The 13,459-nt window shown below is 42.6% G+C and overlaps 1 protein-coding gene across 12 annotated transcripts in view; it reads right to left on the reverse strand.

Moving 5' to 3' along the window:
- Fbxl17 (F-box and leucine-rich repeat protein 17) overlaps window positions 1-13,459 on the reverse strand; it is a 426,384-nt gene that overhangs the window by 254,969 nt on the left and 157,956 nt on the right. For 2 of the 12 annotated variants that reach the window (XM_087566528.1, XM_087566522.1), the window contains one exon: window positions 6,711-7,727. The exons of the other annotated variants lie outside the window; for them this stretch is intronic. In XM_087566528.1, the coding sequence (XP_087422654.1) occupies window positions 7,673-7,727 (55 nt within the window). In that variant the 3' untranslated portion in view covers window positions 6,711-7,672. Of the gene's footprint in view, window positions 1-6,710; window positions 7,728-13,459 lie in introns of those variants that run through there. 12 annotated transcript variants of the gene reach the window in all.

Genomic DNA, 13,459 nt, shown 5'->3' on the forward strand with positions numbered 1-13,459 from the left:
GCTTGGGGAATCAGCCATTCCTTTTATGCTCAACTACCTACTTTTCCCCACCAGAAAAATCAAGCACAGGAGAAGCTGCATCCTGCTGTGGTCCACTGGAGAATAAATAAACCCCAAAAATGCACTGGATGAGGATAACCATGGATAGGGGGCAATGAAGCGCCATGAAATTGCACACACACGCACTTCCGGCAAATGTATGGGCAGTAACAGGACAGACGATCATATCTGTGGGGGAATAGTGTTAAGTATGCAAGCCACAGGTTAATTACTGTATGTGATTAACTATGCTGCTTGACATAAGCAAAGTAGCCACTGAAAAAGCATAGGTAACTTGGCAACAGTCTAACCAAGGACTGTGATCTAACAGTTAATGTCATAACAGTTAGATCAACTGGAAAATGTGTGATAACTTCGTAGATGTAAATTTGATATGTTGAAAGTCTGGTGAATCAGAAGTCACCTAAATGCAAATGGGGATGAACTATCTAGTTAAAATTAATGTGTGAGAGAAAAGGAAAGAGGGAAGGAAGGAAGGAGGGAGGGAGGGAAGAGGGAGGGAGGGAAGAGGGAGGGAGGGAGAAGGAAGAGGAGGAGGAGGAGGAGGAGTGAGTGAGTGAGCAGAAAAGAAAGATAAGCAGACAAGCAACCATCTGGAGTTAGCACTACAGCACTTGCCTAACACGCACAAGACACCAGCTTTCACAGATAGCGAAGAAACATACATGCACACAGCACACTGCATCCACCCACCCACGCATGTGCGCACACATGCACGCATACATAAACAAACGAAGGCTGACAAATACTCTATAGTGTTGAGTTGGGCTCCATTGAATAGCCTTGGCTCTGTCTTCCCCAGTCCTCCTTTCCTCCCTAGGCTTGCACAGCCAGCCCTCCCTAGGCCTCCTTCCCTCCAGATCTCCTCAGTCCTGACATCTGATGGAGCTCCTGGTCTCTTCCCTTTGATGTGTATGTGCAAGGCTTGCTGTCGGTGCAGATTCTGTGGACCACTTAGCAGGGACACCCATAACGCCATGGGCCCTCACAGCTTTCTCCCGCTGGCCTGCACCCCTCCTCCTTGGCATACGTGGCACACTCACAGGTAATTACACTCTCTTCCCTACTGCCATGGCAGTCATGCCCACCGCCTGACAAGCACCAGGGTGTGCTTTCCTTTAGTGAAGCTCTAAAAGGCATCAGTAGAGAAAGGGGATCACCACGCAATGATAAACCTTCCTCGGCTGCAGGAACTGGATTCTAGAAGTGAGAGACTACAGCACAGACTCAGTGCAGACAACTAGCACCACACGGCAGTGGGAAGACACTGTTCCCATTCCCTGCTGACCCAAAGTCCCCAGACTACGTATGAATACAGCAAAATGAAGACTGCAACGCTGACAGACATGCAAATTCATGCTAAAACGTTCACTGCGTGTGTTCCCAGCACCTTCCCTGACAGGAAAATCTTTTTCAGTAAGTGTCATTTTAATAGCGATATCTAGATATAGACATATCTAGTAATGATCACTGCAAAACGTACTAGCTCTTCATTAAATAGAAAACCAAACACTCTTATACTGTAACATAAAAAATATCTAAGTAAATGAAAACGCTTCAAGCCAACTCAGAAAGTAAAAACTAAAATGCTAGTTCATTTTCTACCCTTGTGATTTGAAGCATTTAAATCAAGCCAGCCAGAAATGACAAACGTTAGCAAGAGACTCACCGTAGTGAAGCAAAGGAGGCTGTGGCCCCACCCTAACCTCATTCAGGGTCCCCACCACCCATGGAACCCAAACCACCGGGGGCCCAAGCTGCCTGACTAAAGGGATACCCTAAAATTTTAATAAGTCTTAGAATATATTTTATCAAGTAAAGCGATCCGTAGAGCAGTAGACGAAGTGTGGTTCCTCCGTCTCAACAGAGATCAACTGTACTATAGAAAATTACAGCTACAGGTAGTAACAAAAACATGTAATAAAGCGCGCCAGAATGTCTATGGTGAGGCAGACTGTAAAACTCTGAATGTTTGCATCCTAAGGATACACACACTGGTGTCTCAGGAGGTCTCAAAGGACACACTCACAATAAGGGCCAACTTCACCCTCTACATTAGCCTGTGTAATTCTTAAAGCCGCCACGAGGTGGCAGGTATGGTGCAGGTTCTGGATAAGTATCTCAAGGAGACAGGTGACAACGTGAACTCTATGCTGTTGACATAACCTTAATGCTAAGTCTGCGCCTGCCACTGGCCTTCCCTGTGACTCTCAGAACTGAGGCAAAGCAGAGGCTTCCCACTTTGGTGACGATGAAGTCAAACCTCAGCTACCATAATTAAGGGTTCCAGTCTCTCTTCTCTTCACATCATTAGGCTGTGGCTTAGGCAGTGTTTCATATTCGCTGACTATGACTTAGAGGCATGTTTATCTCGTTTAATAGATGCCCTGTTGATGAGATCTACGGCTTCTTTACCTTTTCCTTCACTTAAAGTAAAAATCCTACTATAAAGGCCTTATATACAGAGTAAACACTAACTTCTTGATCGCTCTGTGTATACCTTCTACCAAGTTAGGTACTGCAATGAATAAGAGATATCCTGACATAAGGTTTGTGGGTTCAGTCATCCAGGTTCAAATCCAACCATTCTGTGCCTTGAAAGGAGCCAATTAATCAGTTATATTTGTTTACCTTCATAGGGAGAAAGAGAATTTCATCACACAAATGAAATAGCAGCAGAGTAACTGCTGAAAATTACTGCCACACACAAACATTTAATGAAGTATACCAGCTTAGGAACTATTATGGTGGTACGCCTTTTCCTCGGAGCCTATCCCTTGTGGACCTGTGGTTTCTTATGACTCTGATGCCTCATCCCCTAGGTTGATCTAACATTTAAGCTTCCTTAGGTTCCACGGTGAAGAGCACTGACATGCGCTAAACATGAAAGAACCTTTACTACCACTGGCGAGACTTCAGTCCATGGTAGTGACTTCCTTTAAAGCCTGGTCACCAGCTCTTCTTCCACAGCAATCCCCAAATCACACCCAAGCCGCCTTATTTCTACCTTCTCCCTGCGCTGTCTTTCCCTTCTCATGGTAAGACACAAGGAAGTATCCACTGATTTAGCAGGAACGGAAAAGAATCCCCAACTTAAAGATATCCTACATCAACTAAGTGCTTCTTGTAGGTGGCTTGTATTTTTTCAAATATTCCTTTTATATTTGGAGGCATCAATCAATGTTCAATGCTGCTGATAGCCCTTCATCATTTTCTCTTGAGTCCGGGTCCCTCCACTTTAGATGAAAGACTTGATGCTTGTTTCTTTGCTTTTTAATTTTTAATTGTGAAACATTGCAAACCAGCAGAAAGTAGGCAGAATCTGTATCCAAGAGCCCCACAGAAGCACATAACCTGTTAGTGCCTCACTTCTGCTTCATTCTTCTCTCGGCATGGAGGTTCCAAACATCCTGTCTACATATTCAGCATATATCTCCTAAAAGCACGCTCTTCTTAGGGTCCATTACATATCAGTCATGACCAAGACAAGTAAATGACATGACCACATATATATGAAGTGCACTGCCACCAGCCCTATCACGTTCTTCGGCTTTGTTTACAAATTTACACATGGCCAGCAACTGTTGCACTCTTTAAACTTCTATTCTTGCCTTTGATCACACGGACCATCTTAAAGTCCTGAATTGTCTGACCGCAGTCCTGTGAGGAAAGGTAGACCAACCATTTTGCACAACAGCCTGTGCTTACCACAGGCTTGCCTCTGAAGGGGAACCTCGCCCATTACCGGCAGTGATGTAAGATCATCTGATTAGGATGATGTGCCAGACCTCTCTATTGAAAGAGAATTGTTTAGACCAGTTATGGGGATATATAAAGGGAAGGAGAGAGGAGGACAGAAATCCAAGACCAGCCATGGCTACAGTAGCAAGTCCGAGGGGAGCCTGAGCTATACGAGCCCCTATATGAAGCAAGCATTATATATTTCTTACATATAGTATATAATATTATGTATCACTTTACATAATGGTTACCTCCTGACTTCTACAGCACACGCTTTGGTACTGCTTGCCTTGTGTTCTATAAAAAGGAAGAGGAAAGCCATCCGAACACAAGCAGAGCTATGCTAAGCCTGTAGAACTTGAGCCCATCTGTCTCTCTTGTTAATAAAGAAAACTCTTAGCTTCACAAAATGATGGGAAAATCTGTCAATCAACGTCTCAGCTTGTCTCCTGCAAGATTTGTACCAGGTTGTCTGTCACATCTCTGGTTTCCTCATTTGTGGTAGATCTTACTCCATCAGCTCTAATGAAGCAAACTACATAAAATGGTGAAATAAGGTTTCTATCAAAAACCCTTGTTCCCAAGTCGGCCGTCAAGAGGGCAGTCAAGAAGAGTAGAGTCAACTGCAGACACGGGGGAAACTGCTGAGAAGGATCACTCTGACAGTGGAACTTCTAAAGACATCCTCTGTGACCGAGGCACAAGTGTTACTGGTGGGACTCACAAGGGATCTTCCTATTGGGCACAGCGCAAAGCTATGTTTCTATTTCCGTTATTTCTTTGGTAGAGAGCCTAACAGGCTTCCTAGTAAGTGACCTAGGACAGATCGGTATGAGTTAATGCTCCCAATAACGAACACAGTACGTTCCAATGGCATTTATTCCCAATGACTCTGAGTTCATGGTTGAAAGAGGTGAAGGAAACAGCCTTGCACAGGAAAGCCTGGGCGTCCAGCAGTCCTCACAATGAGAAAGGAGCTCTCAGTTCTGCCCCCTGAGCGATGCCTTCCTTTAAGGAAAGGAACTGATGAGCTAGCTGTCAGGATTCGGAATTCACACGGACGGCTAAAACCTAGGCACGGAAGTAGACATAATTCCATGCACTCCCCCAGAAGAATTAATGCAAAGTGTACAATTTAAACAGGTAGCAAAACATTTCAAAATCAAAATAATAATTTACCTATGTTTTAAATATGCAAACGTCCATTGCAAAAAAACAGCAACATTTTAAACAACAGCAGGCAGTTCCCCAATCCAGGATCTGAGGTGCACGTCATTAAACAACCATCTCGAGGTTCCCCTGCTGTCAGGCACTGAAGTCGGCCATTCTGAGGCATTTAAGCATTGCCTTTCAATGCACGGCACAAGTGTCATGTTTCCATGTTTTTAGAAGCTTTGATGATCGATCTATTAGTAACTCTAAATCTGTGAGATATTTTGATAGATGTAACTAAGCAACATATAAGTTATTCATCTGTTCCAATTGTCCATGAATCATCAGAGGCAAAAACCATGTGATCTTCAAACTAGGAGAGCTGGAGAGAGGAAGGAGATGGGCAAATCCAAGAAAGTAAATAAGAAGACCCCCTGAGAGGGTCAGAAATGATGTCCAGGATGAAGTGAGGGAGACAGGCTCAGCTCAGCGTGATAGAGAGTCATGCAAACAGTGAATGAGAGGCTGGAAGGGGAGATGGGGATGTTCTCATCTCTGGGCACTGAAGGACTTGGTCTCTATTGCTGCACGAACCCCACAACCACAAGGCAAGGTGGGGGCAAGGCTTGATTTGGCTCACACTTCTGTATGGCTGTTCATCTGAAGGAAGTGCAGACAGAAGCTCACACAGGGCAGAAACCCAGAGCAGGAGCTGATGCAGAGGCCACAGAGGGTGCTGCCTACTGGCTTGCTCCTCATGGCTTACTCAGCTTCTTACAGAACTCAGGACCGCCAGTCCAGAGAAGGCACCACCCACAATGAGCTGGATCTTACGGAGGTATTTTCTTAATTGAGGCTCACTTTTCTCCCATGACTTTAGCCTGTGTAAAGTTGACATAAAACTATATAGCACACCCATGAGGAAGACAGACCAGGTCAAACCTAGTTACTGTGCTCTGCTTTGACAGCAGGAGGCCTGGAGACAAGACAATAAATACAATTTTCATGATTTCAACAATTAATCAGACACTAAAAAGAATCCAATCTCCCATTAGATTGAGGAATAAAACAACCTACATTTTGCCACACCCCTCTATCAGCCAGGTGATCTATCACTACTAATAATGCTCATATAAACCAAATTAGTAGACACACACACACACACACACACACACACACACACACACACACACTTCAATACATATGCACCCAGTCAGCCATCTTTACTATAGAGCCTAGCAACCACTGATCAGAAAATTTGAATACTTCAGAACAAACATAAGTATAGATCCTTTAAAGTTTTTTTATTGGAGTGGTGGGGACAACACGTATCAACTGCAGTGTTCTAGTTACTATTACTACACAAGCGATGCTTGGATGGGCACCAAGTGGTCTGACGCAGATCTCAGTAAACTCTGCAAACAAAATCTGGACTCAAGCCTCGGAGAAACCAGGATAACTTACCATATTTTAAAGGCATCTTCCTGTGATCTTTCTTAGAAAACAAAAACAAACCACATATTCCTAAAAAGGATAAGGCAGACGGTTAGAACTGTCTGTGCTTCCAGCTAGAGGTTGATACAAATTTTAGTCATGGTTCAGTTGGCCTTCAGGTAAGCAGCCTGAAGAGAGGCAGGCAAAGATCCTAGAAATAGAAGAAGCTTTCGAATTACGTGAGCCTGCAAACATCCTAATTTCCTAGGCTTTCATCCATAAATGATTATTTGTAAATAAAGAAAAATATTCTATCAAATTCAGGTCCTAAGCAGCATCAGGATAATTTATTTATGACTTAAAAAAAGTTTCTAAGAACCATGTATAAACACTTTACATTTTCTGGTTATGTTTCATTGTATTTAGTATCATCTTCTATCTGTGTTTTGTTTTCTGAATTGAATTCATAAGATTAAAAACACTTGATATTTAGAATTTCCAGTAGATTATAATGAAAAGGACAATGAGTAGTTAAGGTAAGAATGAATTGAAATTAAACTTCAATCAAAAGACAATCCATGCAGTTCTGATTAGACGACCTTATAAGGTTCTTTAAAATTGGGTGTATACTCTGTATTCCATAGGTTAGTATTGTTACAACCGATAGCTTTACTTCTTGTAACTGCTAAGAAAGTATCCACTAAGATGTTTATGGTGATAATAAGCAAGCCAGGCCACCAGGCCACACCATCATCCTGCTCCCACTGCCAGTCACCGGTACCTGCAGTACAGAGGTACATCTGATTCTCTTGGCTTGTGCATTGCCTTGTGCCTAGGTGTGAGATCACACATTTAACAGAGAAGGAAAAAATCCTTAATAAGGGGAAAAATGTAAACATACTCAACTTAAATATAAAATATACATCTTTATTATCAGTTTGTAATTTCTGTACATTAGTGAGTGTAACTAAGTATCATTTGTATATCTTTGATATATTCATGGGAAAATAAAACAGCACCTTTTATGTAACAGGACCTAAAATTTTCTGTACTAAAGATGGTCAAAGGCTATGAAGAATTACATTTTACCTGGAATCAAGAAAACCCCACACACATACTTTTACCTCAAGTAAGGCAATTATAAATGTGTTGCTATGAAAACTTAGTATCAACCAGTTTCCATCCACTTTAAACAACCACATAAAAACATGTTTCAAGATTCACTTTATAATTCTATCTAAAATGAGCTCCTCTTAAAATATATTTCTGGGGTTGGGGATTTAGCTCAGTGGTAGAGCGCTTGCCTAGGAAGCGCAAGGCCATGGGTTCGGTCCCCAGCTCTGAAAAAAAGAACCAAAAAAAAATTTATATATATATATATATATATATATATATATACATATTTCTAACTTTACATCAAGTAAAGAACAAAACACACAGACCAAATAAATAAATAAATAAATAAATAAATAAATAAATAAATAACGATAGCAGCAATTAAACTCCTGCTCTAATCCAAAGTTCCAAGAATAACAATTTGTTTCTAATGCAAATATGTTAGCTCTTTTGCATGGCAAATAGACACTGAAAATGTAAAACAACATAGTACAAGAGAGTGGAATTATACAAGAACTGAACCAAGTCTGCTAAGACTAAGTTATATCCTTACATCTCTAATCACTGGTTTAAGTGGTCTAGATTATTTAAATTTAGAAAGGATTCCACTGAAGACTTATTTAACAAACATAAGAACAAGAGTCAGATCTCGCTATTAGATATGCAAATACCCACACCTGATAACACGCATCATCTGAGATTCCATTTCTCAGGTCATGCTCTCTATGTAAGGCACTGAGCAAGCTAGGAAGGAGAATGAGCTGGGGACAACATAAGAATCGGTTATAATTATGGGAAACCTGTTTCTAAACTTAATTTTTTTTTTCAAAGATCATTGGAAAGGGGAAAGTTTCTCACCAAAATATTTTTCCATTCCAAATAACTAATTTTGTCTGGCTACATGGGATATTAATACAGTCCTGTTAAGAAATTGTTCTAACATTCTAAATTACAACTAATATCTTATAGAAATCTAGTCATGAGAATATGCAAAGGTGACACTACAGAGACACTCTGGTTTCAATACAAAACCTACAAGGAAAAAAAAAAATCACGAGTGCCCCGCTTTAAGAACAGTTTTAAGAACAGTCTATGGAGACTCAAAAATAAAAAGAATGAATTTAACTTTCATTTTTCTTTGAAATAAAAAAATTAAAAGTTATAGTGAATTACCAGCTTCAGCATTTTATATACAAATTGATTCATAAGTAAGAAGTACCATATTTTAATGCTGGCTACTAAGTGAAAGAAAAGATAAAAGACAAAACTCTGAAGGCCATGATTTTGTGGTCAGAAGGAAAAACTAAACCCAGCTGGGCGTAGCACACCACGGCTCAGTGTTAGGCAGAACAAATGGACCAATTATTTCTACAGACGGCCTCTGACCCTAATTATAGACTGGCAACTTTCTTTAATAGTCACTGCTGCTATACTGAACTTAATGTACCTGCTTTAAATAAATGAAGGTTAAAAAAATAGAAAGGGAGAAAGTTTGTAATAAAATCACAAAACAGCTTTAAGGAAAAACTTCCTTAAAGTTCTAGGAAATACAATTAAATATATTAAATAAGGAAAGGCAAAACCCCTAAGAGTAGAATCCTTTTCAGATGTTATGATATGCTTACCTTTAAAATCTTTTAAATTCATAGATAATCATCTATATAATTATCAAAAATTGTGTTAAGTGACAGAACAAGCTAATTATGAAGTTAAATGTACACAAAGCATATTGTCACTTCTCCGTAACCAGTTAGGAAATACTGAGCCGTCTGCAACACAAGTAAAACTATTAGATATATAAAACTGAAGTTAACACCAATTGTATAGAGCTTTTAATTAAAAAAAAGAAAGAAATAGCAACCTCAAAAGAAGAGGGGCTTAAACCAGTATGTATGTAATCTATGTCTTACAATATTTCAAGTATTCTAAACTCCCACAATAAAACGCTCACTTACACGCACTAACATAGCCAGGTGCTCTGGGGTCTGCTGAGTGACAGAGAGATGACACAACCCTGGACTACGTCAGAGCTGGACTGACTGACCCGACAGACAGGACTAAAGGTCCCCAAAGCAGTCCAGTCTCACGTGTGGTGTGGCAAGTCAGGATAAAGCCAGTGCTCACACGCACCAGTGAAATGCTTCCGCCCCCGTTTGACTCAGACTGCACCGGGCTGCCGAAGGTTAGGACAATCAAGAGAGAAGTCCTCAGAGTAGAGACCTGAGACAGAGGCATCGGGAGGCCGAGACAAGAAAGCCTTGGAAACTTGTTTCACTCCTATACTTTCTTGAGTGCAGTCAGCGCTGGAGGACGCAGACAGTGCCACAGCAGCAAAGAGTCTGTAGCCCAGAGAGTCCATAGGCTGTACGGAGCCAAGGAATAGGGTCCAGGAACACAGGGCAGTGTGTGCCTGGTACATGAGTGGTGGAGTCCCGTAACTTCAGGCTCAGGATGCTAGCAGAGAATAAAGACAGCCAGCAATGACACTGAACAGAAAAGCCTACAGTGTCACTGTCAGGGTGAAGGTCCATTCTCAGATCCCACTCACTTAGGCCAAACTCAGCCCCATCCCTGTCGGGACAGGGCACAGACCCCATGAATGGCATTCATAGCCTCTGAGGTGAAGTTGAGGAGACTATTTCTCCTTCGCTCTATACGGAAGCACAGAGACAATGGACCATCTGTTAGCCATGCGCAGTCCTCGGACTCAAACACGGTCCCTCCTCCACAGCTGTCAGAGACGCCTGCCGATCACAGCAGGACGGCCAGCATGTGGAACTTAACCCGAACAGACCAAACAGCACATAGAGATACTGTATGGTAGAGAGGTTCTGACAAACTCCCATAAAGGGTAAAATTTAAAAGAGAAATTATTCCCCATTATATCTTTACATGCTACACCATGTCTTTTTTTTGGGGGGGTGGGGGGTGTAAATACAGGAAGCTATAAAAGTAAAAGCAGTCAGCCTAGACTCTGGGATTACTTCTCCAATCACGACAGGAAAAGTGTTACAGAAACAGCACAGCAATGAGACTCCTAGATACCACGTCCCTACAAGAAAACAAAACCATAAAACTAACGCTCAACAGGTCCTTTCATTCTGTCAATGGCACACAATGCCGGGCCAGCCAGCAGTTGGGTGGGTTTATTTCTACCCACAGTGGAGAAGGTGCACCACAGCCAGCTCCTGGGAGTCACACTTTGGTAGCTGCCTGCCCTTACCTCTTCTCTGCCGCACCGATGGTCTGTGGTAGGCTAAGTGCACTGTAATCCCAGATTAGATTTATACGCCCTAGGACACAGCTACAGCTGATGAACAGTGTTAATTAGACATAATGGGCCTTAGCGTTTATACGAGTAGCTTTGCCCTGCTTTAATGTGCAATGCCTAGACTGGCCTTTCACTATAACTCTGACTACCGCACAGGAAGTGGACAAGACACCACTTAGCTTGTGAAATAAGGAGTGGGGGAGAAGCACTCAGTCATCAGCTCTGAGAATGGAAAAGTGGAGTCAACGAGCTATCAAAAAAAAAAAAAGTATATGGTTGACTAGACAACCAAAGACCGAAATCCTACAGAAAAGCAGTGGCAATCCCCCAACTGCAGATGAAAACTGGACAGAGGCAAGCTTTAACCAGGGGTCAATTTTTGGTAAAGCTAGAGAAAACGGGAGAGAAGTTTTACTTCAACAGATGAGAAAGTCCTTCCATAACATGTAAGAGAATAAAGAAATGATCAGAATGTATAATGTAGGGGACTGGAGAGATGGCTCAGCAGGAAACAGCACTGGCTGCTCAACCACACGGTGGCTCACAACCATCTGTAATGGGATCCGATGCCCTCTTCTGGTGTGCCTGAAGCAGCTACAGTGTATTCACATACATAAAATAAATAAATAACTCTCTTTAAAAAAACATGTAATACACTGTGTAATGAATGGCTCCAATGAAAATTAAAAAGAATTAAAAAGCATAAGGTAAGAAGATTCGAGTGCGATCCAATGCAAAGGAAAGGGCTGAGTGACTCGCAGCACTCCTGACTGACGGCTCTTCCCCTCTTCTCTGATGCTCTGTGATGCAGACAAGCCGTCCCTTGACAAAAACTGAACAAACGAAGCCAAACCGTGAATTCAGGATTCAAAACTAAACAATCTTACATTTTGTTCTTTGTTGTTTCTCTGCATGTCCCTGGCTATCCTAGAACTCACTCTGTAGATCAGGCTAGCCTTGAACTCTAAGATCCACATGCCTCTGCCCACCCAGTGCTGAGATTAAAGGAGTCACCACCACCACTGGCAACCAGCTTAGCACGGTCAGGAAGTGTCCAGCTAAGGTATTTTCCTAGAACAACAGAAAAACAAGTCAAGACGCTCTTCAAAGGAAGTTTAAAAAACTGATGCAAAATACAAGAAAGGGAAAAAAAATGATACACTTCACAAATAAAAACAGGTCCCAGGCTGGCAGAAACCTGTGACAACCATTTCCTTTACAACTTGTGTCCACGGGAATACCCTGACTACGTTTTTGCTTTTACAAACATGTTCCTCACACGTTCATTGGAAATAATTAGAATGTCCACCAATAAGGGAATGGCTAACTGTGCTACAGTCTTCCGGGATGAATGACGACACGGGTCTGTGGCCACTAAAACAGAAAGGAGTCTACGTAACAGATCACTAAGCAATGGATCTGCCTGCAACATACTGCACCAGTGGACAGCCGCACCACGAGATGGGGAAGCCACAGGCGTGTGCACACTATCCGAAAGACAGTCTCCAAAGCACCAACAGTTTTCAAAGTATTTGCTAAACTAGTCCTCAGACGCTATTCCGCTACAGAAAACCAAAGGCTGACCACAGCACCAGCTCAGAAGGGAAGGGAGAGGCTGAACGAAGTCCACTGCTGAGATGCAAGGTAGGGCGGGTACAGCACGGCGGCACTTAGGTTCCATTTTCCCCACTATCCAGCCCCAAGCAAGAGGACAGCCACCAAATCACATGTGAGCCTGAGTTTCAAAACTGCACGATGAAAGAGGAAGACGGGATGGCTGTCCCCAGGTCTCCTCGCGATCCTCTGCGTCTGTAGGGACGATCTGGAGAACGCAGCAGGGATTCGGCATAGCACAGTCCAGCAACTGCGCACAGCACTTACCCCAAATACCAGTCACTGCAGCTACAGTTAGTGACCAAGAGAGATGACACACCACCCCAAGGGGCCCCGAGAGACCCATCGCTGTCCATGAAGAGCTCAGTTCCAAAGAGTGGACAGTAGGCAGTCCCCTTACAACACTTCTCTACACAGATTTCTAAGACATGCCTATGATCTACCTGACATTGTGGTATTTCTACTTCTGCTGACAAAGACCCAGGGAAAGAGCCAAAGGAGACTTCGTGATTGCATTCCACTGTTATTCAGATATATCAATAATCAAATCTGGGAGCTGCCAATAAAAACAGAATAAACATCATTAGCATTTTAATAAACCTTCAAGCCACAGGGCAGGAAAAACAGAGCAAGGCAGAGCAGAGGGAAATCAGCACATGCCAGTCTCACCTCTAGCAGTCTGCCCTCTGGCAGTCCATGGTGTCCTGCCAACCCGCTCTGCACCACTCCAGGGAGACACCTCTCTATTTCAGAATCTCTCATAGACCGCCCCATGCTCTGTCTAAAGGGTATGCTGCAGTCTTGGAAAAAGAAAAAAACCCGAGCGTAAGTAACCTAATTTTAAAAATACTTTAAGAAAGCGCTGATCTTTTGGTTGGAAGAAGCATCCTGAAGTCAGACACGGTGAGAAAGGGACAGTAGCACCAGCAGCAGGCTGGTGTGGGAAGATGGAGAAATGAGCTGGACTGTACTGTCGCTGCTGACCAGATCCTGGGACACCAGACATGTCAAACCTAAGCTTACAGGAAGACAAAGTAAATAGGAATTAGATCGTTTTCTCAAACCAAATTG

Source organism: Rattus norvegicus, chromosome 9, assembly GCF_021556685.1.
Source record: "Rattus norvegicus strain SHRSP/BbbUtx chromosome 9, alternate assembly SHRSP_T2T, whole genome shotgun sequence".
Lineage (NCBI taxonomy): Eukaryota > Metazoa > Chordata > Mammalia > Rodentia > Muridae > Rattus > Rattus norvegicus.